The sequence below is a fragment of the Callionymus lyra genome, chromosome 2 (genome assembly GCF_982586985.1).
Source record: "Callionymus lyra chromosome 2, fCalLyr1.hap1.1, whole genome shotgun sequence".
NCBI classification, from domain to species: domain Eukaryota; kingdom Metazoa; phylum Chordata; class Actinopteri; order Syngnathiformes; family Callionymidae; genus Callionymus; species Callionymus lyra.
This window is the reverse complement of record NC_141819.1, coordinates 25,950,100-25,977,774: the sequence shown is the minus strand read 5'-3', so window position 1 is coordinate 25,977,774 and position 27,675 is coordinate 25,950,100. Positions and strand designations below refer to the sequence as shown.

General features: G+C 36.3%; 1 protein-coding gene across 2 annotated transcripts in view; it reads left to right on the top strand.

Moving 5' to 3' along the window:
* slc39a11 (solute carrier family 39, member 11) overlaps window positions 1–27,675 on the top strand; it is a 66,634-nt gene that overhangs the window by 18,001 nt on the left and 20,958 nt on the right. The window contains exon 5 of one of the 2 annotated variants that reach the window (XM_087784351.1): window positions 17,036–17,147. In XM_087784351.1, the coding sequence (XP_087640477.1) occupies window positions 17,036–17,147 (112 nt within the window). Of the gene's footprint in view, window positions 1–17,035; window positions 17,178–27,675 lie in introns of both variants that reach the window. The other variant, XM_087784349.1, reaches the window with a different exon arrangement.

The following is a 27,675-nucleotide window of genomic DNA, read 5'->3' as shown; positions in this document are numbered from 1 at the left end:
GAGGTAGAGAATGATTGATCGGTCGGTAAAACAGAGAGATAGAGGTCCGGGTGATTGAGGATGGAGAGGGACATGTGTTGACAGGTGCCACAGAAGTAATAGGAAGATGGAAAGAGTACTTTGAAAAGCCAATGAATGAGGAAAATGAAAGCGATCAAAGGGTATAAGAGGTGACTTCTGTGAACCATGAAGTAGCAGAGATAAGTAAAGGTGAAGTGAGGAAGGCATTGAAGAGGATGAAAATGGAAAGGCAGTCGGTTCTGATGATACATTTTCCAGACCAGGGTCACAAGGCGCTTACAGAATCAAAACGATACCCAATAAAATATATTCTTAAAGGTCAAGACATCACTTAGACAAACACAGAAGTCTCAGAGAATCAAGGAAAAGCCTGCATGAATAAAAGTGTCTTAAGTTGTTTCTTGAAGGAGTCAGTAGATCCATCAAATGTCTAGGAGAGGAGGCAGTAGAGTTTCAGGTTAGACTATTCAACAAGATCTCAGAGAGTGAGGAGATGCCTGAGGAACATGGAGAACAAGTGTAATGGTGCCCACTTTTAAAAATAAGGGAGATGTTGAAAATTGCAGTAACGATAAAGGAATTAAGTTGATGAGCCATACAATGAAGTTGTGGGAAAGAGTAGTGGAAACTAGACTGAGAGCAGAAGTCGGCATCCGTGAGCCACAGTATGGTTTCATGCCTAGAAACAGTGGGTGCCGAGAGAGGAACTTTGGTACTGTATGAGGAAGTCTGGAGTAGCAGAGAAGTATGTTAGACTGGTGCAGGACATGTATGTTAGACTGGTGCAGGACATGTATGTTAGACTGGTGCAGGACATGTATGTTAGACTGGTGCAGGACATGTATGTTAGACTGGTGCAGGACATGTATGTTAGACTGGTGCAGGACATGTATGTTAGATTGGTGCAGGACATGTATGTTAGACTGGTGCAGGACATGTATGTTAGACTGGTGCAGGACATGTATGTTAGACTGGTGCAGGACATGTATGCCAACTGTGAGACAGCAGTGATGTGTGCTGTAGGTGTGACAGAGAAGTTCAAGGTGGAGGTGGGACTACATCAGGGTTCAGCTCTCAGTCCCTTCTTGTTTGTGGTGGTGATGGACAGACTGACAGGAATCTCCATAGACTATGATGTTTGCAGATGATATTGTGATCTGTGGTGAGAGCAGAGACCAGGTGCAGGAGAAGCTGGAGAGGTGGAGATATGCTCTAGAAAAGAGACATAATATATGCGTGTGAATGAGAGGAACCCAAGTGGAACCATTAGGCTACAGGGAGTGGAGATGAAGAAAATAGAGGATTTTAAGTATGTAGGGTCAACAGTCCAGAGCAGTGGAGATTGTGGAAAAGAGGTGAAGAAACATGTTCAAGCTGGATGGAATGGTAGGAGAAAAGTGTGAAAGATATTCAAGACATGAGACCATCTATGCTGTATTGTCTAGAGACAGTGGCACTGAAGGAAAAGGCATGAAGCAGAGCTGGAGGTAGCAGAGATGAAGATGTTGAGGTTCCTTTGGGAGTGACGAAGATGGATATGATCAGGAATGAGTGAATCAGAGGAACATGTTAGATGTTTTGGAGATAAGGCCAGAATGAGATGGTTAGGTCATGTACAAAGAGGGATAGTGAGGATATTTGTAGAAGGATTCTGGGGTTGGAACTGCCAGACAGGAGGTCTATAGGAAGACCAAAGAGAAGGTTTAAGGATGTAGTGAAATAGGACATGAAGTTGGTTGGTGTAAGAGAGGGGGATACAGAGAACAGGGTTAGATGGAGGAGGTTGATTCATGGCGACCCTTGAAGGGAGCAACCCAAAGGAAAAGAAGAAGAAGATGCTATGTTACAACAAATATAATAGCTGCCCCTTTTCTTGTTGATGAAACTAAAGGTACATTTGCTTGTACAAATATAATGATGAAAGTAGATCACAAGAGTTTAATTTAGGAACTAATATCAAGACATCAATAGCTATGACATTGTACTCTGCTTTAAGGAATTCAATGTTTTCTTTTCTGTCTGTTAGTCACATGCTTCACTCAGTAGTTACTACTTGATTGATAACCACAAAAAGAACTGCTCTATTTATGTTTTACATGGCTGTGTGTTATTATAGTCCAGTTGCATAGTGTGATTAAAGGGTTGTTTAAATCCCTCGCAACGTTGTTTCTCGCTAATATCGTGAAACATATGATCATAGTTAGCACAGTATCTATTAGCAAATGTATGTCCCCACTGTGATAATAATAATATTCATTAAAATGGGCTCGCTGCACCAAGTATTAAATCTTGCATTTACACATTTTGGGAAACCAAGAACTATAAACCCAATACATGAAAATACAATTAAAGTAACTTTTTTATTTACTTTCATTGTTAGTTGTCATGCTTAACAGTACATCTATTTAAGATAAGATGTACCTTTATTCTATATTTCCGATATTTTATATGTTTATAAGTGACCTATATTTCACATTATATTTCTTTCTGTAATCTCTTTTTCTTCTTGCTGGTGTCAGTTTTTTGGTTAAAAAGCACATATTTAAAAGTTGTGAAAAGATAATGTTCTTAAGATCAGACATTGGCAAGATTCAAATACAATTTGGTGATCATCTGGATCAAGGTCTGGATCAGAATTAGATACTTTTATTGCCACTGTTATAAATACATCATAGGTTGTTTTTTTTCTGGCAGTACAGAATTAAGTAATGGGGTAAGAAAACACACAAAATGAAACAGAACCACGCACCAAGGCAGCCATTCTGCAGCACATATAAACAGGTTTTTACCTGTCAAATTGAATCATTCAAATAAAATAAATTCCATGTTTTTCAGCACCGCAGCTCAAGTTGAATTCCCTTTCAGGATTGATTTCATTTTTGTTACGGTCCAATTTTTCCACTTTGATTCTATTTTTCTCCTGCTTGTAAGTAACCGCACATTTGTTATATCCCCTGCAAGTCAAGGCCGGTAAATACATTTTCTAAATTCAAATATTGTTGTGGCTGGAAAAAAAAAATCAAGTTCTTCTGGTGAGTTCTTGACAAGTTATTTCAGCAGAGCATGATCCAATTGCTGCATTAAAAACGCTTATTTACCTCAGACCAAGACCATCTTTCACGTCAGAGGACACAGAGTATTTTTCTCCTGCTGGGTCAGTGTGCTTATGAGCAGCACAGGGTTTAAGTGAGTCATAAAAGGAAACGGTTGGTAAATGAGAGTGACAAGTGAGGGTAAATGACAGGAGGTCAATTAGACCCTGAATTATATACACTTGAAAAAATGTGTAATCGATTATAAAGCAAAGAAAATCGAATTGATTGTCAAATAATTGCTCATGAAGGCAAGCGACGTTAATGTGGAAACATTTTCAAAAGTTATTTTGTATTGCTTTAATATTTATTTATTTTGTATATACTTCACATAAATGTGTCTTTAGAAAGTATGAAGACATCAGATGTCTGAGGTCAAGGACTAGGTGAGACTGAGATACACAAATAACCAAAATAACTATACAAAATACTTTTCTTTCATCCAAACTTAAAAATAATAAAAAACTGATTACAAAGGATTAAGTTAAAATAAGCTGCAGTCTTATTGAGATGAAAAGTCTCTTTATCTCAATTGGAATGTGCAGGAATAATCATTTTCTTCTTAAAGATTGCTAATAATACTCAGCAGACAATTTAACGATCAGCAAAAGCAGCCGAACATATTGCAAATTTTACTAGTGAAAAAATAAAATGGATCTCCCGCATACAATTTTTGGAATAATAAAGTACTTATGGTCAAAGCAATCTGTCAGGACCATAGATGCTAGAGATTTAGACATGGATTATTACAGCATTTCTGTTGTCGTTGTCCTCTTTCCATTTGAACATAACCTTTTCCGTGGCCTCAATATTTGTAATCACAAGTAAAACCTACTTTGATGTTTCTGGATGCAAAGCTCTTCACCTATTCTCATTGATTTGAAAACCTTGACTGTGTAAGAATAGCTATGTCTATAATTCGAATGATACAAACTTAATCTGATTTACACAATCAGAATAGAACAGCAAGCACTGAAGAAAATCATTTTTTTTAAAGATTGCTTAAAAGGCAACTAATGTGAAACTCCAACTTTCCTGACTTGCTCCATGTTTCAAATGTTGAAGTCTTCCTCTCCAAGATGCAGTAAGTCTCTCATCATGACCATGTTCTAAACTGATTACTTTATAAAGGTCTCGCCCGTCTGAAATCTTGACAAATGAGAGGTTACGAGAGTCGATTATGATGTAATAATGGCTTCACTTACTCGAGCCAGCTGTAATGCCCGCTTTGTTTACACAATGAATCCCTCGGAGATGGAAACTTCTGGAATGCTGAAGTGCGGTGACAAACCTCAATGCTTGGCCCAATTATAGCAGAATGGGTGTGGGTTAGGATAACAAGATTTCATTTACAGAATTTTTTTTTGTTTTTAGTGGGCAATGAAAAGAGAGTTTTGTACAAACAGACACATACTGATAATACAATAGAGGTCCAACTTCTATTTAACAATAACTTAAATCAACACATTAGTTTTCCATTTACATAAATAACCACATATGTGTTGTTCTGCTGCCAGAGAACTTTTAGAGACTTGTAGCTCAAACACATTTTCTCTTTAACCTTTATATTTTCAGTAGCAAGCCGAACTGTTCAGTGTTTCACGACAACCAGCCAAGAAAACGTGGCTGTGGCATTGAGATAGAAGTGAGGCTCATTGTTGCGCAACGCCAACCTAAGGAATCATCCCTCTAACTCTCTCCATTGACTGACGGTGCCAATTCTGATGCTATGTCAACTTTTAGTTTTTAAACATAATGTCTGTTTGCGGCTTGTCGAGGGCCTTAAATCCGCAGACATTTCCCTATCGGTCCACAGCAAGAGTTATAGCCTGTATAACTGGATGTCACTTTTATCCATCTATAGAGTTTTGGCAATGGAAAGATGGTAGGGATTATATTTCTACATAGATGACCAACAGATTATTTATGTATTTTCACATCATTCTTTCGTGGCTTTTGCTTTTGTTGATTCAGTCATTCAAAGAATAATATTTTACCACCAGCCGTTAACCAAACATGACTGAATTGCAATATGTTGGCACCAAAGATGTGCACCACTGCACGTAATTTCCTTTTGTTGGCTAGCAAACAAGCTACAGTTTCATTAATTAAACATCTTTGAAAGGAAAGCAGAGACAGCTGTCAAAATATCTACTTGTCGCTCTGTAGCCACAGCAAAATTTCATTGAGCAAAATAGTCTTTACTTATGTCCTATCACTGATGCATGATGATTTGTGCCTGTAGGAAAATGGTTGTGTGTGTGAGTGCAACAATCTGAAGTGAGACAGTAGTGTTTTCTCAATTGGATCGCAAAGGCTTTGCAGGTCGCAAAGGTCTGTTGGAGCCAAATGATTCATGCAGCCAACAGCAGTTCTGTCTCATTTATTCACCACACGGGCACAGGGATGCTGATCCTCCCTGAATATCACATGACCAGAGTACGTTGTCATCTGTGTGTATTTGGGCTCGCTAGGAGACACCTTTTCCTATGAATAATCTTTCCGTTTGAAATGTCACTTTGTAAACTCATTGGCCCAAGACGTATCCATGTGCACTGGCGTGTGATGGTTTGTGTGTGTGTGACGCTTCAAATCCACTCGCTATGCACACAACATAAAGACACTTGAGACTGAGACCAGAGTAAGGCAACTAGATTATTAAGCCGGCGCCATTTAAAAAAAACCTGAAGCACTCTCAGTATTCATGCTCACGTCTCTAAGGGGGACTATCACCATGACAACTTCATTTAAACTCAATAATCTGTCTCGGGTCGACCTTGTTGGTAGGTTCTGCCCTGAGCTTTGAGTGCCTATGGAAAATAATTTAATCGGATTCTATTGATTGTATTGAGTTTATTTTAATTCCTCCACCAATTAATTACAGAAAATGAGCCAATGATACAGTATTTTCAAACGTTTCTATGTGCAAGTTCTTTTTAGTTAAATCAACTATCTGGAATTCACATCTAACTCTTTTTCTGCATGATGAAGGTGGGATGTTGATTTACCTTTTATATTCTTGGATAAAGTCCCATGCAATAAAGACAGAATTTAATTTAATGTCAAGCAGAGTATAATTAATCCTTGCCAAGTATAATAAATCAAAAGTATATGTACAATCCCTAAAAAGCAGATGTTCCTGTAAATCTTTCCAAACTTATTTTAATTATTCTAATGCTCTGAGATAAAATATTTGACGCGTGAATTACGAGTTGGCAACAGATACAACCAGCTAAATAAAGAGAAACAAATTGTTATTATGTGTCAGGGGACTATTGCGTCATTCTCCAGCCATCTTCCTTGCTTCAGCCAGTATCTTCACTGCCTGTGGGATTGTGATGTATGATAATAAATAAATCATTGCAATTTCACATTATACACTAATATAATCAATTCTCCACAACATGTGACTTTCTATTACGCATTCCATGTTGTTCTGATGGTGTGTTTAATACAAATAACATGTTTTTTTTTCTTTCTGGGCACTATAGGTGGCAATCTTCTTAAGAAATGCTTGCAAAGAAGAAAACAAAAACAAGCTAATTTATGTTTGTTGACGATAATAGATAACATTCAGGCTTGCAGGCATGTAGAAATTCTTATTGTCAGCCTTGTTTTCTTCAATGTGTTGTTGATTTTTACATCTGGTACATTAGTTTTCACAAATATAATGATGAAAAATGCTACATAAGGGTTTAATTTAAGGACGATTATTTAGACATTTTCCATGCATAGCTAAGACATTGTAATTACAAAAACAGTGCTTTTAGGTATTCCGTGTTTTCTGTCAGTCACATAAGGATGACACAGGACGTACTAATCAACGGATAACCATTGTTGAAAGAAAACAAGGCTCAGTTACCATTTTAACATGATTGTCTTTGTGATTCCAAAAGACCTAAGTACCAAAACCAGTATTTAAAGGAAGTACAAAAAAAAGTAGCACCTCTGCACACCAGTCTTTCCTTTTTTCATGCACGCATTTTGCCTTTTGCTTTCAACAGTCAATGTTAGGACCGTTTAGTTTTGCTTTGCTTTCTTTACACCTTTCCAAAAATATCAAGGGAACCATTAAAGCGGTCCATCATCCATGCCCTGCACGAACCATGCAAACCTCAGCACTCAATTACGCGTACAAACCTCATGTCATCCCCGGGGGTTTCAGTGCAAATCATCTCATTCTCAGGCAGGGGTGTCAAACTCAATGGCACAAGGGGCCAAAATCTCTAGGAAAAAAAAAAATTTGACTTGGTCGGCTGGAAGGATATATTGGTCAACCACACAAACCAACTTTGATTTTGAGCCAACCATTTGGCGGACAACATAAAATTAGGATCTACAGTAGAACCAAAGCTCTGCTTGTGTGTAGCTCCTTTCGCTGCCCTTCTTTTCTACGAGTTGTTTCTGTCATGTTCCTGATGTTCAGCTCCTCCCATTCACTTATGCTTGAAGTCGTAAGTATTCTTGAAAAGACAACAGAAAAGATGATATGATGAGTATAATTTTGCTTTTTTAAAAGCAAGATGATTTGCTTGTCAACCTGATTTTTAAATTAACTAAAGTACTCTTCCCTTTAATTTTGCATCTCCGAATCCACAATGGGAAATCAAAGTCTTCTAAAAGACGGAGAAGGGAGCTATTTTGCAGCTGCCATCATGTAAAACATTCATGAAGTGGGTCAAGCACATGGAAGGGATTGGTTGAAAATCGTCTGCCATTTTCAGAAGTTTAATGTGCTGTCTCTTGTTGTCCTTGTGTAAGAGAAGCCAGCAACATTTCACCTGTCACATCGGTTATTATTCATCTCTGATGTTTCATTTGTGATAATTCTAATCTTCAGCTTTTTTTTTATTGAACTCTCCAGAAGTTTTAGTTAACGGCTCTAAGCTTTAAAAGTTGTTTATTGATTTCCACAATGGTGATTGATATTGTCTTACAAATGAAATATGGTCAATTTGTGCTAAAAAAGAACTGTGACAGAATTAATCTGTGATAGATTTCTATTTTTTTCGGATATTTCTTCTGATTTATGGCAATTACCAGCTTATTTAAAAATGAGTACAAGGTATTGCTGCTTTCACAATGGTTTATTTTATTTGACTACTACTATGTGGATTTAAGTGTCTCTTAAATAGATCTTGGACTTCTATTGAGATCATCAGTTTGTGTTGATTAAACACATTGAGCTTTGTTACTGCATCAATCCCGAAAATCACCTCCCTGGGCTAAAATGACAAAGCATTTGTACGACTTTGAAGTGGAAATATTCTTGTGTAGCAGAGTCACAGACCCTTAAATTAATGTAACAATCTAGACACTCAAAATGAATAAAAACATGAAAGAAACAGGGACAACTATTGTGGTGTGTCATTTATCTACACAAAACACCTTGAACAACTTTTTTTTTGCCCACTATATCCTAAGAAGGTGGTTAGGTTTGATCAAGTGCATGTTATTAATTATCTAGTGAGATATTTGCTTTCCAAGTCATCAATAGTCATTAGGCTCATTAGTTATACCAACAGGAATTCCGCTCATTTTCCCCTTCAACCTGTTTCCTGGTGAGGGTTTGGCTCACTTGATATGATGCATTTGTTAAAAGACTGTACTTCCTTTGATTCCAACGTCAGATGTACCATCAAGCGTTTTCATTTGAACAGCTCACAGGCAAATGTGCTAAAGAGGCTCTCAAGAGAGGAAAAATCAATGCACAGGTGAACACAGTATCTTGTCTAAATATATTTGATGTTTTTTTTGTTGTTTTTTTTCAATTGCTTTTAAAAAGTGTCATTTAACTTTTTATTTTCATTCGAAATAGACCTTGAAGTCTGATTCTTTTTTCACTATACAATGGAGTTGTTAAATATCAATACGACACCACAGAGGACTATAGGTCTTTGCATACTTGCTCACTGTCCTTGCCTCTTATTTCCTTCAGTGTGACTATTCAGCAACTGCTCCATTCTGATGCTTGGAATACCTAGTCAAGACTTATGCTCTTCGCCCCCGCTTAGCAGGCCTTTGTCAAACTATCTGTCATCTTGTCCTTGCACGGCCGTAAGCCCTGTCCTGTTCCTATCGAATGTGAATACCAAGTGGTTCCTTTTCCTCCTTCTGTCTAGGCTTTGCTCAGGAAATGATTTGTGATCCTCCAAAATGTCTACTTACTCTATTAAAGGTCAATGTGAGTTTTTTAATTATATCCGTCTATAATCACAGGAATGTGTTTTATATTATATTATTCAATAATAATAAAATCTTTCCATGCCTCATACATAAGTGCTGTTAGAATCTTTTGAGGTCCTACAAGGAAACGAATGAGCAAAAGCAGACGCGTCAAAAGAATGTTTTATAGTTATAGTAACTATGCAGCTTATCCAATTATACAGATAATCTAATTATTTTAGGGGTTTACATCCTCCAGGAGGTACTTTAGCTGGGAGTAATGGGAGAAATAATGCTCCAAGAAAGACTATATTTTTAGGAACAAGACTTGGTAGTAATACGGCAAATAAGAAATATTTTATTTTTATTTCTTTACGTCATCATGGCGATGACTAAGGACAAGAGGATACAGTCAACTCCAGCAGCTTTTAAATGCCTTGGGACTTGGTTCTGTTTTTCTATAGTCTTTTTTGCATGTGATTTTATTTAGTTTTTCTGTACTGCCACCACAAAAAAATCATATGTTGTGTTTACAACACCGGCATTAAAAGTTACTGATTCAGATTCTGGGAACCCTACAAATATATATAGTTGTTCCTACAATATTGAAATATAACATATCATTGCCTGTGTATTGTGATATGTAGCGTATCGCCAGATTCTTGCTAATACACAGACCTACATGTAAGCTTGGCATCAATGAATCAATGGTGAGATTTTGGCGACAGCAGCACCAAAAACTGACTGATCAGCAAAATGACAAGTAAAACTTTTAAGAGAGAATATAACATTGACTGTTTCTGTAGGCTGTTTATTATTATTATTATTATTATTAATATTATAATTATTACTGTTATTATTTCATACGGCCGTATTACTGCTGTGTTACAAGCAGAAAAAAAGATTATTAAAAAAACGTACTTTTCTGTAAATGTCTTATGTTACGAGGTGGTGCAGGTGTCTATAACCTGCAGGTGTAGCATATGTACATGCAAAAACAATTGTTGGTCCTTATTATATTTAACTGGCATCTCCATTATCATCAATTTAAACAGGATCTACTCACCATTTTCAACATCTCTGCATGTGTGTGTCTATGGATTATGGAAGGTGGTGTGAAGTCAATATTTTCAGCATGTTATTAAACACCACACCAGCCGAATGTCATTCATTAAGATGAGCAACAGACTAGGACGGAATAATCTGTACTCAAACACATGACAAGAATGACATCCCTCAGGATGTTTTTTTATTTTCAGTAGATGATTAAAGCTCCTTAATGGTGTCAGAGAATGGACCGTGACTTAAGGCTTTGGATCCGATGACTTGCTTTCAAACAAATCATCAGCAGACGCTTGAAACTGATATTTGCTCATCACTCTGTTGTTGTCATTTTTTTTCTCACTAAACATTAGTGAAAATATATGAAGATAATATAGATTCTGAACTGATACAATCTTGCTTAATGATCATCAACACAATGGGTACTACACACAATTGAGTGTGTTTATTCTGAATGATGATTTTGGCTACTGTTGCCTAGGGAATGGAGTGGGTACATGATTCCCTTAGGCTGTGGTTTCAAGTGTTTCAAGAAATCCACCATCTAGGGCCAATGACCACCTCTTCAAAGAAAGAATTGACTGACTTAAAAGGCAGGAATACATCAAAACACAAGCAACTCATAATGGTGCCATCAATTATCTGAAATAACTGTTGCCATGTAATTATAACTGTTATGCAGCCGCGCTTTTCACAGCAATTCCTGTCGTCAAACGTTACCAAACAAATGTTGCAATAATAAAAGACTAAGCAAAACATGTTTTTAGGGGGAATAAAGCACAGTTTCAATTTGATTTACATGCAAATGATTTCCACAGAAAGAGAGGAAAGGAGGGTGATAATTAACAATAGTGATGGCATCTTCTTTAAACAGACATTCTCCTTCTTACAGAATCTGAAAGGAGATAATTTTCCTTTTCAAGAATACATGGTTGTGTGTTCAGATGAAAGATGATACTTTTCTCTGAGGTTGTCTATGTTCTTATACAGACATAGTTTTGCAGGGTCCACTTCTTTCAGTTTTGCAATCAATTTGTCATCTACTTGCTAACCCCAGCTTCTAAACTTTAGAATAAAAACGTCACCATTTTGCTGCCTTGTTCAAACAGTTTTGTCTGTGACCCAGTTTTGAAACTACAAAGACTAGAAGTATTGAGACCAAGACATAAACCATGACAGAGACAGACCAAGTCTGAGACCAAAAAAAGACACCAAAAAAAAAAAGAACTATACACAAATATACACAATAAAAAGCCCTTAAACATTCTTCTTGTCAAAAATGTACATCCATTGCGATATTTACCCCAAGTACTTTGAGAGTACTTACAGACGAGAGCCATGGAAGTATTAAGTGTCTTTTTGGTGGAAGTTCGTCCACTCACGAATCATAAATTATAAAAATGGATCTACATTTTTGTCTCTATAACTCTAAAAAGGAACAGATTACTCTGAAAGTTAATCCCAACTCTAAATTGTCATGAGGGTGAGTAGAACAAGAGTGGTATTAGAATTTTGGGTGAACTAACTCTTTAAGGGCCCATGACTGGGCGTGAAAAAGAGGAACTGAGACTTTGAAATCAAGACCAATATTATTGACCGTTGCGTACAAGACCACAAAACGTTGTCTCTGTTTTGGTTTCAGTTTTGTTGATAATGTGTTACTTAAAAAACACAGTCATATCAAAGTGTATATTTTTCTTCTTCCCCAAATCAAAACAGGGAACTCCAGACTTAACCATTTATTTTTGTCACATCTTGGCAGGAAAACAAATGAAACTAAATATTGGACAAAAAAAAAGATGAACTTGAACAAACAATCTAATTTTCACGTACTTCAAACCAACAACATGAAACAGCCATGATGTAGGGTCTAGAGCCAACCAACATGACTGTTTTATCCAAATTCCTGCTTCAAATGCATGTAAAATTTATCAGCCGGTCCCCTCATTGAAAATGAGATTTTTTTTAAGTTTAAGAAATAATATGGTGTCGTGATGGCTGTCAAAAAACAGACCAGAAAATAGGACATAGGACATGAATTTTTAACCGATTAAACAAAGGTAATGTGAACCAGAGGAACATCTCATGAATACTAGCTGACCAGAAATATCCCAATAGGGATCTGCAGACCAAAACCCCTTCCAGGCTTATCCTCTGTATTAAATTCTGTTTACTGTAGAACACCAGATAATGCAGAAATATATGCTTTTAGGATATGTTAAAATGACTTTGTAAGAAATATGTGAAGTCATTTAAATTTCTACAATTATCTTGGTAAAATATTAATGAATACGATTATGATTAGGTTTGAATCCCTCCAGCTAATGAAAGATTGATCTATCCCTGTAAATTAAAGTTTGTTATCAAATCCCGAAGATTATTTTCTTTCAGGTGTGAATAAAATGGATGATAATTATGCCAATATATTCAAATTCGAATCACTCTTTTTAATAAAAGATCCTGACGAGTGTTATTTGAGAGTGGCTCAAGCACAGGTAGAAGGAGATCATTGGAATAAAGGGAGACTTTATGTTTCAAGTTTCAGCTCTGAATACTTTTAACGCTATTGTCTGATTTGAGTCTGAACTGTGATTGCAAAAAGAAGTGGAGAAAAAGGGACACCTTTGACGAGTGCCAAGAGACTTAAATGCTTGTGAGTAAGTTCACACTGGGAATGGTGAGGAATATAAAGGTTTTATTCAGGAGGATTATACCAGGGGCCAAAACCAAAAAGTTAAATATTAGGAAAGCAGTAAACCCCATTCACCTCCATCAAAGGCCGTCTCTGCTTCTAAATATGTTAGAAGGTTGGGAGTGTGAATGACGCTGCTGTCTGGCCGAGAGGATTTACCATTACGCATTGATTGAGTTGCAACTTTAACCTCTGCTAATTCAATGTGGGCTTGGAATTTGGCTTTGTCATGTGAGGACTCCAAGGTATACAGATAAAGTAGACATTTAAAAAAAAAAAGTTTATTGTGAAAGGAGCATTTCTAATGGGACCAGTTTCATTCTGTATTTGTAGTTCAGATTCCTTATTTAGTAGTAGGTCCAGATCAGTAACTTTATCCTCTTCTCAATCAACTCTGGCATTTGATTGATTATTGCTTGCAATCTATTTTTCTAATTGCATTATTTAATTTATTATCCTCCTAAGTAGCCATTTTGCTTGGATTAAGATTTGTCCAGGGATGGGTGTTTATTAAATATATTTAAATATACTTGGGTATATCAAAATAAAAATGTACAGTTTGAAAGTTTTTTAACAGTTAAACATCCATATATTGTAAGCTTGATTAAATAAAGTGAATTGGAACCACCAGGAAGTTTATTTAGCTAGTTCGTAGTTAGCTAGTCTCCATTTAGTCAAATTGTGTCTTCTGCTCCATCACCATGTTCTCTGTGTCGAGTCAAGATAAGCCTCCAAAGTAGCAAACGTTTGGTGAGTATCATAGAGATCCACCTGCACTTACACGCTCTACTAATCGGAAGTGATCAGTCTCAATCTTGGATACATTGCAAGCTTAACAACAACTGATTGCATCTTAATATTCTGTAAACAAAATATTCATAAAAGTGTCATCAACCACTGTGTTCAATTCATACCTTGTATCGATGGTTAACCCTCGAAAGATATTGGTTAATGTTCTGTTAAAGGTCCCCAAACTGTGTAGAATGGCCAGTATGAACCTGAATCTAATAATTTAAGATAAAAAAAAACAATTTAAACCTCTTTAATGTTCTTGCTTATCTCATGCACAGTATAGGGAAGTTGCTCTGCACTTGCTCTCAACCCTCAGCTTTTCTCATTTCAAAGTGTTTGATTGAACTTCCTCTGACTCTGATAAAGCAGTGTTGAAAAGTTGCACTTGATAAAAGCCATTTTTCCTATCTCGGCCTTCAATGGAGTTTGTCCTAGCCCAGTGAGCTGTGTTGTCAGCATATGTCAGACAAAATAAATTACTTCTGACTCCTCTACACCTTTGAGCTGCAGCTCTAAAGTTGTGTCTGCTCATAATTGCAAAAATGGATGTACAACAACATAGTGGAAAAGATGTTCACAAAGTTTAACAAAATAATGGACAATTAGAACATTTAGCTATAACAAGGTCTTTTTTTTTGGATTAAGAAAAACTGAAACTGAGTTGTACAGCAGTGTGGGCAGTGTGGGTGATTTTGTAGATTCAATATCTTATGATGTGAGTCATAAACCTCTTCTCTACTCTTAGTTTTAACACTTTTGCAAAAGTATGACAAGACATATGTGCTTTCTATATTACGTTCCATATATAAGGCTTAAGCAGTGGTCTCTATAAAATCTTCTTGGGATGCATTGACAGAACATGTTGTGCACACAGAGCTCAATGGAGACCATAAACATTTATTTATGAAGCAAATTCTTCTTCATTCTTTTCATATTTGGATGCTGCATAAGATGAATAAGAAATGCATGCTTCTCCAAGGAAATGTATTACTTTGCCAACGATGTCCTTGCTTTCATTTTTTTTTCTTTTTACTAGAATTGGTCTTCTAATGTTAAGCCTTAAAAGAAACAGGAAATGTGTTTTCATAGCATCTGCCTAATATTGTATTTACCTTTTTCATGGAAAACCCTGCTTCTGTAATGGTCTGTCAATATTTAAACTTTTCCGACAATATTTGTAATTTAGTTAACATTTAATTAACCTTTGCGAGAATGCTACGAGTTTTAATATATGTTTTACTTTCCATTTGTTTGATTTGTTTCCATTTGCAGAAATTGTGCCCTTTTCACTTCACTTACAAAATAATTGAACAAAAAATTGAAATTTTGTGTCGTCCTTTTAATTATTGTCATCTCACGAGTCATACAGTAAGCTTTGGATAAAAAAGTCTGAATTAGTTTTGGATCTATATCTATATATGTAAAATCCGTCGTTATCAATATTGAGAGACTAAAACGACTAAAACGAAAATCTAGGAAAATCATATTAAATTATTATTTTTGTACAAATTACATAAATGAATTCTGGCTCTCATAGACCAGTCCATTTTTCTTTCCTGGTCTCCACTCAGACTTAAACCTCTACACTATAGGGAAAACCTGTGAAACCTAGGAAAAAAGCTGTGAAAGGACATCAGGGATAAAATTGTATACCTTGAGAAAGTCGGAATGAGCTACAAGAGGCAACAGCCAATGGCCCAATTTTCAAGAAATGGCAGAAGATGACGGCCAATTTCCCTTTCTCTGGAGCTGAATGCAAGATCCAATGAGGAGGGTGGGGGATCAGCCCAGTACTGCACGGCAGGACCTTTTCACTGATCTTAAGAGAAACGGGACTGCAATCTCAAAGTCTTAACTCCATTCGCCGTGTTTGTAGAAGAAGAAGAATTAGTATAAATCTGAGAACACTGTCCTAACTGTGAAGCTTGTGGGGAGGAAGGAGGATGGATGGCACCATGTATCTCTAGATCTTGAACCAACAACCTTCTTCCCTCATTAACCATTAAAGATCTTGTTGTGGATGGGTTTTCCAGCATGACAATAAACCTGTAGAACACAACTCAGGAGTTCCTCCTTAAGAAGCATCTAAAGGTCCTGTAGTAGCTCAGCCAGTCTTCAGACTTGAACCTAATAGAAAATCTTTGGAGGGAGCTGAAAGTCTGTATTGCCCATTGACGGTATCTGGAGAAGATTTGTATGGAGGCATGGGCCTTAATCCCTACAGCAGTGTGTGCGTACCTGGTCAAGAACGACAGGAAATTCCTTAAAGTGATAGTCAAACCCAAACTTCACTGATTTTCTAACCACCATAATAACGACCTAGGGTTGGGGTTATTTTGTATATTGTAGTGCCAAAAGGCAAATACAATAGTGTATTGGGGTTTTTAGTAATCTTTTCCATTCTAGAGTTTTAGGCAAAAATGTATGTTCATTTGAGTGAAGCAAATGACGCTCAGTGGACTTTAAGTGTTCATCTTCGTCCAAAAACACAAACTTAAAAACATTGGTATACCTCCATACTGCTCCTCTGTAACATCCATCTTGTATTGAAGCCTCAACGAGAATAATCGTCCTGGAAAAACTAAAACAAGGGTATATTTAAGATAATTTACAGCTTAAGTTAAAATTATAACAAGAGATACCGACAGGAAGTACTCCAGGTCAACATTGCAACACTTCCAGAGTAACTATACAGGTATGCACACTAATACCTGTTTTGCGAACAATGTTTGTCCACAACATATTAAGTTATCTTCTTCTGATGATACAAATACATAATTTAAAAATCCTACCTTGGTATTTTCTGCAATTTTGTTTTAGATTCCGATGCTAACAGTTGAAGTGTAGCTTTTAAACAAATCCACTTTACATGCTTTGTAAGTGAGAACACCATCTAAAATAGATATTTTTATTTTTGAATATAACAAATTAATTTTGCGAAATAAAATAACTAGTAATAAAATAACTAGTAATTTTGGTTTTGTTCTTTTTTTATGCAAAACTTAAAACTGTGGTTTGGAGACAGTGCATTAGTGGATTATGACAGTGGTGTTCATAATGCTGGTAATTGGCTTATTTCAACCTTCTGTCTGGATAAAGAAACTTGTATGAATGTATGTATGTGTGTATGTGCACAGTGACGTGTGTAATGCAACTTAATAAATCATCACAAGATGATCTTACTTATGTTCTTTGTGTTTTTCTTCCACAGGGTGTCGGTTCTGGCCCCCAGTTCTCGCTGGCTCTCAATTCAGAATCCAAGGCAAAAGCTGACGATCCTCTGTTTCCACTGTTGGAGGCTGATGAGATGACCATCAGGATAGGTACCCGACCTCCCTCAGGATCTTCCACAGGCAAGCCTGATTTCATATACCACATCAAACTTCACGCCATCTGATAGACTCAATAAAAACACAACCCACATACTGTTTTAATGAGATAACTTCTTTGATGGCTTGTTGTTTCTCTCCCACATCCTCGGACTTCCTTGTTTCTTTTTCCATTTACGTTTTTTTTTTCTCCGTCATCAATGCTTTCATTTTTCTTATCAAGTCGGTGTGGGGATCTTTTTCATCAGGCAACAACTCAGAAAATGCTTTCCTTCTTTACATGTATTTAGTGTGTATGCATAGAAGAGCAACAACATATCTTTATTTTTAAAAAACAACAATTAGAAATCAAATTATTTCTTCAAACTCCAAAATACGAAGCAGCAAAAAGTTAAGTATGGCTTTGCAGCCATACAAAAAAAGCTTGAATGCTTAACCAATAATACACGTTTAAAAGTGAATAAAAGTAAGGCTATACATTTGAATCTTTCTTTATATATTTTAAAGCATTTTCTGTGTTTTGCAATTTTGGTTCCCGGGGATAGGCTTTTGGTTTTGGGGGTCCTTGGCATGCTCCATTTGGATCACTCTGTTATTGGTACGTAAGGAATATCTGAATCCTGGATATTACCGACATCTCAAGAGATAAGTATCAAAAAATAATGTGTCGTCATAACATGAAACCTTCGTCGGGCTTCAATATCGGTTGCAATGGTATCAAAGAAAGATAATCCTTTGGTCAGCCCCATCGTAGTAATCTTAATATTTGTTTAAGATTTCATATTTATATGTTAATCTAACATTAATATTCAATCTATTCTGATGTGGATTACGCTTGTCAATTTCTGAGGAATGAAACACTTTCATCGCTCTATGGTACGTGACCTTTTCTTAAGGTGCTGTTCAAACAAAGATAATCAGTGTTCACGATAGGAAACGATTATTCATTCCCCGTTAAAACTATTCATTGACGTACTGTATCTCAATCCGTTCCCAACGTCTTTCTTCTGGCAGATTGCTTGAGGGTCTCCGCAGGAAAAAGTAGATATACACCTTCATTGGTCAATATATTCTTAGTCTTCATTGTGATGGAACCCATCTTTATATAAGTGTTTTTCCAAATGAAGGGGATCAGAATTGTAATGAACTGTTTCGCCTTAGAAGGTAATCTGTTAGATCTTTCCTCATGCAGGTAGACCCACACACTTTACGTGGTGCTAACAATAATAAAGTGAGCTTTAACCAATTAATAACTTGTCATTTGTTTTGTTGATTAGGATGTACAGACATAAAGTTTTAACAAGTGAATTGATCCATTTTGAAAAGGGTAAAAAAAGTTAATATGGAAAGGTTTGTTTGTTCAATGACAGATGGAGCTCATTTAGTTTTGCTTGCTTAAAGTATACAAATAAAACAGCCATCAGAAGTTCCCTTTTTTTTCCTCAAACTAGACCAAATAATAAATTACTCTTTTTATTTCATGATGGATTTGTATAATCTTTAGAAAAAAAAGAGAAGCAAATAAAGTGTTTAACAGAAATAAAAGGGTCATATTTCGCAATTTATATTTTTAAACTGAGCACATACAGTATGTGGTGCATCTTGAAAGACAAACAACCATTGATACAAAAATATTAGCAATTGGAGATTGTGAAAATATAATTGATAACTCATCAAACTAAAATATTAATTATGGATTTTAATGTGACATTTGGGATTGAACAACATTCGTTTTCTGCTTTTAGGCCAACTTTCAATTAAATGCTAGCCTTCAAACTTGACTTTGGTAACATCGAACTGTCAAAGATCACTGGTTCAGACCCTTGATAAAAGCCTCAACAAGTTGCAAGAGCAGCAGTCAAGGACTGTATTTAATAAGACTTCCTTTTTCATGAGTGAAGATAATTTGGACGATGGTTCACATATTTTTGTGATCGTCTCCACACATGACGCTCACTGTTCACCACAAAAAGTTCTAATCAGAACTATAAGGTTTATCGATCGACATCAGCAGCAAGAAGAAAAATTGATATAATCTAATCCCCGCATGACTCACTCACCTTCAGATCTTTCTGGATACACTGTATATTCAATCATGGTTTACATGAATTATTCAAACCAGTGTCCGTGCAACAGTGACAGAAACATGAGGAACATGTTGGAACGGACAGGACTAGGAAGTAGCTGCTGAATTTCCGTTCATTGTGAAATTTAAGTTTTTAGAAGTGATCCCTTGATTTTTAAAATGAATGATTATGTACCACGTTTTATTTGCTATTGCAAAAAGCAAAAACGCATCTCAAACATGATTAAATAAGCTCTTTTTTTTAAAACCTTAAGACCTTAAATGTTATTGGGCCGAAAAGTATCCATTAAATCAGTTATTTTTCCTCTCTCATCAGGATTCTACTTTGTTTTGCTTTTTTCCACCACTAACTGCATATATTAAGGGCATCAGAGTTTATTAAACACCATGGGCTGGTCCAGAAGCTGTGATTTATGTTAATTGGGATTCTTCAGAAGATTAGTCAAGCGTTTCAAATATCCGATCCCATCTCCTGTTGCCTTTGGTCATTACCAAGAGAAGTCCAATTCCTCAAGGATAATTCTTTTTAACAGCAATTATTGTTACTTCAAAAGACCAAGCAAACCTGTCCTGTGACGAGCATGTCAGGTTTCTATAGCAGTCATCACCGGTTTCAAGTTTCTTCAAATCCGCAGCTTATAAACAACTTCCCTATATTCTTCCGTTGCTCAAGTCCACTCCTCTTTTTTCTTTTCAAACTGAAAATGATTGGTTGTGGGTGTTTCTTTGATCTGAAGATTTCTGGGTCAATTTCGCCTTTTTTTCCCCCTTCTGATTCGGCTGTAATGCATCAAATGGAACCTGTGCTTTATCAGAGTGTTCCTTCAATCTCAAGTCCTCTCTCTCTCTGAACTGGCTGCTGTAGCTACTTCTGCCATCACGGAAGATAAGCAAACACAGAATCTTACCTTGTACATGTGGTATATGAATGTTGGCAATTTTATCAGTCTTTCTACAATGTTTTTTTGCTCCATTTAAATGTTTTTATATAAAATGATTTAAAAAATATGAATCAAAGTGTAGTGAATATCATAATGCAAGTTTCATTTCGATTGTGAATGTAAATGTACAAAACAAGCACATTACATATTTACACAAACATTTCCATCAATTTCCTCATTTCAATTTTGCCCTCCATATGTTTTAATTTATCACACAAAAATCTGAATTTACTATCCTACTTACTTACTTACTTATTGTTCTGGCTATTTCTAAGATACATTTATTTTAAAATGCGATCATTATAAACTTTTTATATTTAAAAAATTTACATTTCTTTTAAAATAGTCTTTTTTTAACAAAGAAACTCAAAAGAAAGAAAGAAAATCAAAGTGTTAATGGCACTGTTTTGTTTAGAATGAGCCCTAAGCAATGTTTTACATATGTGAACATATTACACATTAACACTAACATACAATAACTTACCATAACGTAGGATGTATTAAATGTAACACCAGAAAGCTGAGTATTAATTGGTTTTGACAATTTAAATCAACAACAATTTAGGTTCAATTGTTCTTCCAAACTTTACACAATGTAAAGCGCAAACAATGGTGAATTTGATTTTAGTTAATATCTTCATGCAGACCTAGTTGTACAAAAATAAAAAGACCTTGACTGTTAAATGTATGAATACCTTACATACATTATGAGTATATTAAAACATCTATAAATAAAGTGATGAAGAAGTTGAATAAAACACAGTTAGATATGTATGAAGTCTTAAAAAGAAAGACTTCTATAATTAGCTCCAAATATCTTATAAAACATGAAATGAGAATACACAAAACAGCACAAATACACAGAGAAGTGATTATTATTCAGTAAATGTATCATAAATGACCTGAAGGCTCTGATGGTCTTATGGGGATTTTAAAGATCCATAAACTGCCTGTCTTTGATTGATTTTAAACAATTACTTGCACAAGAAAAACACGTCCCAGTGGTTGGAAGGGAATGTGTACAACATATGTTTCTTAATTATTTAATAAAATAATACTTTATTCTGGCCCAATTCATAAACATTTCAATTTTTTTGTCAAGATGGCCACAAATTGTTATCATGGTTTAATGATTACCAGTTTTTCGAGACCAAGCCGATCCATTTTTATCTTCAAATTTACATGAAGACATGAAAAATATTCTGGTTCTTACTCATGCAGTACGGTTTTAATGCTTGATTTTGTATTCGGTGAAATTTGCCTTTTGGCAATTTATTAATTAGAGTTTTAGATGCTTAATTGGAAACTTCACGAAGAGGAACACATGCAGTTTAAACCATAAGAAAGACCATAGTCAGTTGGCGTTTGAAGTTGAACATGCTTTCAGTAACATGCATGTAAATTAGAATAGTTTCAGCAGGCTTCTTTTATTAAGTAGAAAGAATGATGTAAGAAGTTCAGTACATCCTTTTCATTTTGTTGCTCATCTCTTAAGTTACTTTCAAGTCAATGAAAAAACATGACTTTTGCCCGGAGCCATACCAACTGTAAACCTAATCTTCATAAACCATGTTTCACTTTTTGCTAGCTATGTTCACTCTGTGTTTGGACAATGTGGCAAAAATAAAACATCTCTAACGGCGTGTACCAAATTATTCATGCGAGCTGTAGACAAGGTATTCTTTTATTAATAATCAAACTTGGTATATAAAACAGTGTGTGAGGTATGTTAAATAAAAAAAAAATCACACCTTAAGACCTCTAGGGTTGATGATCTGACCATCGTAGCTAGGTTTGTTGAACATGTATTCATTTCATGAATGTTTCAAGCTACTCAAGTCACACCCTGACATGGTCAAGACATATCCTTTGACTTTGATACCAGTGATGGTCTGTTGAAGCAGTGTCATTATTTTCATAGCCCACTAGATGGCGGTCCCTGCACTATTTTCCTTTGCTTTGAACAACTGTTCCAATGAAACAAACACTGATGGCGCCACCTACTGACCTCTTAACGACATGATACTGCTTCATGAAGCTTCATTAGCACATCACTATTTGATACTCATAATGTGAGGCCTGTTACCAAACTTCACCATGCCAAGGCCCCCGCCCAAAAAATACAATTCCTTACTTTTATTCACATTCCGATAAAAAAAAAACATCTTTATTTTTGGCAGCATCCTCACTAAACAACTTTCTTTGACAGCTGGTCAGAATCAGATCGTCTCCAATTGTATGATTTTATTTTTAGGCTCGGGCAATGTGGTACAAGCCTTTCAGGGCCCACTCAGGTAGAGTAGGTTTGCTGTGTAAATACAGCAGGTTGCTGGACCTAATACTCTTCTTAACGTTGGGCATTTCAGGTCACCTATCGAGCAATCGTGGCTATTTTCAGTTTGGCTGTAGATCCACACCTGAGGAATGATGACTCATATTTTTGGGAATTTTATACGGCCATTAGAGACATGCTTTTTTAGCAGCAGAATCTTCCATGGTTTGGCTGTTGCTCTGCTCCTTTGGTCTCAGAATCCTTTGCATTTCTGGCTCAATAGCTCCAGCTTCAATCGACTTACTAACAGGCGCAAACACCCAGGTTGGCACGGACACAGTCATCGTCACAGGGGGCGTCACAGGTGGTGTTGAAACTTGAGGATCAGAAGATCGAGGCAGTGTTGTATGTTCAGGGAAAATAGTTTAAAAATAAAATGATGGTTCTATTATATTCCTTTCTTCCGTTCCCTTCAACTTTTTCTGAGCCTCCCCTAGAGCCTCATGGCAGCCCCCCCACTTTGAAACCACTGGACTTAAGCGCTCTGATTCAGTCTGTCTAGAATGGCATGACCTTGACACACTAAAAGTATGTCAAGATATTAAATTGGATTTGTTGGCGGATACAATCTAAATAGTTTGTCCCTTTATGGAAACCATGTCTTTTTCTAGGAAATGAGAAGATTTGTGATGATAAATGACATTGATGATAGACAGAGTAATACTTAGCAAATAGCCTCAACATTCTCACACTTAAAGATAGATATAGATCTATAGATAGATACTTTATTGATGAGGAGAAATCCTTTAAAATAAACAAGTAGCTGCTTGGACTTGCTGCCACTATGGTTGATGCATGCACAGAAAATAAGAAAAAAGGTAAAGGTAGCTATCATAAGCTTTTATGCTATATGAGAAACAAAAGGCGAGTTTTTAAATTCCATCCTTCCAAATAACCTGAAGCCCAAATTGATCCACAGTCTCCCATCAGCCTAGGCATGTTTCTCAATAAGGCTTTTACTCATTATGGCGGAATAATATTGATTCCATTCGTTTTACTCATGAGGTAGTTCGGCCCACGGAAACATTTGCAGGAGAAAAACAAATGTGTTGGACTTAAATCTGTCCCAGAGAGCCAGTATTTTGTAGTTATCTCATTCGTCATGCCAAGCCAGGCAGAAGTGGGGAGTGATTGCTGACATTATCGGCAATAGAGCTCCTCGCACCTCTTTGGATGCTCTTAATAGTGCTTCTTCAGATGTGTCAGCAGACATTAAAGTGAGATGTTGACGACATCAGAACTGACAGTTATGGACAGAGCGCAGATACAAAGTGAAGTAAACAGAGTGGGTTTGTAGACAAATGTATCACATGTGGAATAATATGCACGATATTGGTAAAGGACTTTTTGAACTTCTAAATTAAGGTGGCAAAAAATGAAATGTAGTGAAAGGGAAATAGAGGATGTAAACTGGGTGTAAAAAAAGTTTTTTTTACATCAGCAAATTGTAAAATTCAAGTGTTGTAAACACAACACTTGAATCTTTTTGTAGAATGAAATAAAAATAGAATTATAAAAGAAAAAACAATAATCTCTTTTATTGCAATTGCATAATTCATTTTAATATTCTAAATAAAATGAGATTCCAGTGCAAAAATATATATATATTTTTAATATACTGCTAAATGAACGCAACGTAACTGTGTAACACAGTTAAAATACATGTACATCCGAAGGAGATAACTAAATTGATGTTTTTACTCTGGATGCTCCCCAGAAGGAAGATCCATGGCTGTTTTTGTGCATCTATTATTAACAAGCCTGCTATTTTGAAGTAAGAAATGCAGAATAACAATGTCCAATTAACTATATATTTATATGTATAGTTAAACTGTGAAGGATTCCAGGATCAAAAAGTTTCAGTGAAATGCACGAAAGAAAAAAAACAATAATTTGATCACATTTTATTTGTTTCTTGTCTTGTAAACGTAGTCATGACAGAGTTCAGATGGCTGATGGAAATGAGCCATATCATTAGATTATCTCTCAAACACCACTGCTACTGAGGGAAAAACAAAAAAATACCTCGTCTTTCCCTCATTCAGCAACATCAGCTGAGCAAAGATCAGTCCCTGCTGTAGCTGAAGGGCCGTTTGTCCACCATGAGCTCATCTATTGTCCCCAATCGAAGACCTTTTCAAGTCCTTTGTGCCACATTTACCCATCTCTGCGTCCAATGTAAACGTCGATGAGAAGGGGGGCGCAAGCCATGAATCTTTACTTTTAATTACACCTTTAACTCGGCCAGTCTGTCAGGGTCAATTCCACTCGCGGGTCACATTAAAAAAACATTATTTATGCGATATTCAGTTCAGACTCCTGGCTAAGACATGGAGCAAGTTTAATATTCTCTATTAGAAAATATGAAGGCTACACATGACTATGAACAAGTCAATTTGTGAGAACGAACCTGTTGCTATTCACTCTTAACTAATATTGCACTAATAATAACATTAATAATAACAATAATTATGATAACAAATAGATTTATTTTCTACTGTAGATATACTTTTACTTACTACTGTTGAGTCTTGGTTCAGGTCATGTTTTAGGTCCTGTATCATGCAACACTCGTTTCATTACTTTGGTTGTTGTAAGAAAATGATACGACTCAGTTTGCAGCAGAGCCATTAAAATTAGGTGTGATCTCTTCCTTCGTCTCACATCTGTGATAGTTGAAGCTTGACGTGCAGAGCAACTGCCTAATTGTATTTAGTTTAAATGAAAAACAAATCTAGCTCTCTACTGGGGTCTTATATAATCATCTTGAGACCCCCTTCCTTTACAGAAGGTATATTTATGGTAGAAACTAAGTTACATTAAAACAATAATTGTTATTTGGATATTTTTTTGTAAATCATTGAATAATTCGTATAGTGAAGGTGATTATTTACTTTATTTCAGACTGAGTTAGACATTAAACATTTTTAAATGAATTGCAAGTAGTCAGGTTCAATTAAGTTCACATTTTCTTGAGCTCACTAGATGGCGGTCCCAGAGTCTTGCTGCCCAATGCTATTCATGATGAGAAGCTTTCATTCATTTCATGTCTTTATATTTCTAGAAAGCCCAGACATGGTAATATGTCAATGAGCTGTAACTAGCAGGTCATTTTTTTTATTTTTTATTACTGCTCCTCGCATACGTCTTGATTGGTTGATTGTCCCGAGGAGATAACCCAATGTACATCACCTGATGTGTTCATAATGTAGATCAGATAAGAGAAGATTTCTATCTAAGAAAATGATGAAGATTTGGAAACTTTCCCTTTTCCAAAGCCACAAGACAGACGGTGAAATACAGCAAAAGCAGAAGGAGGCAGAGAGAGTGAATAATAGATAAAGCTCATGGTAGATGCAGTTAACAGGGCCCATTTTGATCGTTGAATGTTTACCCCTTTGGTCTGACTTCTCAGGAAGCATTTTTAAAACTCACCTCCATCACTACTCCATCTTAAGCTCCTCAGAGGCTCTAGATATCATTAGTGCTTCGTACAATACTGATCAAATGAGGCGCGGAAGGCTGGCAGGGCAGACAGAAACAGCTCTGAGATATTACTGCAAACACTGTTTACTAAGTTTATTGAGTCCAAGTTCTAGAGTTATGTAAAGCAGTTTATATATAATATATGATCTCCGAGATGTCATCATGCCTTCCAACCTCATCCCATTCCCATTAAAGCCCTTCCAATAGTTATATTGGCCCACTTAAAATCCATACATTTTCTCAAATATTGACTGTGCCCCTTAGGAGCCTTATGTAGTAATTCTGGTTTTACTTACTGACCTTTAACTGATTTTATGTAGTACATTAAAAAACCTGTCAAAGTGTTGGTAAACTACCAAGCCGCACTGCGAGTCATCAACTCTTCAAGTCACAATAGTATTACTCCGCGATTCTCGTAGTATTACTCCACCACTCAACTGAGTATTTCTCTGCAATTCTCATTGTATTAGTCCCCCAGTCACCGTAGTGTTCCTCTGTGATTCTCAGGGTATTACTCCACCAGTCACCGTATTATTAATTCTCTATTCTCCTAGTATTACTGTGTCAGTCAATGTAGTATTGCTCGCGATTCTCGTAGTATTTCACCGTGATTCACTGTAGTATTACTCCGTGAGTCACCGCAGTATTACTCCTTGCTTCTCATAGTGTTACTCCACGATTCCCTATAGTATCACTCCATGGGTCACAGTACTACTACTTCACGATTCTCGTAATATTACTCTGGAAGTCACTCCGGTATTACTCCGTGAGCCTCCATAGTTATACACCAAACAGAGTGGTGACAAATAAATCAACATCTTAAAACTTTACTGAGTCTCACATCTGAGTAACACATGACAAAAACATACACTACTGTGCAAAAGTTTTAGGCAGGTGTTAAAAAAGTATTTATACTAAGAATGCTTTCAAAAATATAAATAATAATCTAAATCAAATCAATATTTGTTGTTACTTGCCTTCAAACCAGCATCAATTCTTGTAGGTACATTTGCACAAAGTTAGGGGTTTTGTAGGATTCTAGTGTATGATCAACAAATTACACCAAACAAGTGCTAATGATCATCAGTTTCACAAGTAGGTTGAAACACAGTCATGAAGTGAAAAAGATACAGTTGTTTAGGAGCTTAAAACTGGGTGAGGAACAGCCAAACTGTACAACCAAGCTGAGGTTGTGGAAGACAGTTTCATGTCAAAGGTCATACATCATGTTAAGACTCAACACAGAAACAAGACACAAGGTAGTTCTACTGCATCAGCAAGGTTTCTCCCAGACAAAGATTTCAAAGCAGACTGAGGTTTCAAGATGTTCAAGCTCTTTTGAAGAAGCACAAAGAAACGGGCAACGTTGAGGATCATAGACGCAGTGGTCGGCCAAGGAAACTTAGTGCAGCAGATGAAAGACACATCAAGCTTATTTCCCTTCGAAATCAGAAGATGTCCAGCCATGACATCACCTCAGAACTGGCAGAAACCAGTGGGACCCAGGTACACCATCTACTGTCCGGAGAAGTCTGGCCAGAAGTGTCTTCATGGAAGACTTGCAACCAAAAAGCCATTCCTCCGACATGGAAAGAAGCGACTCAACTATGCACGAAAGCATAGGAACTGGGGTGCAGAGAAATGGCAGCAGGTGCTCTGGACTGATGAATCAAAATT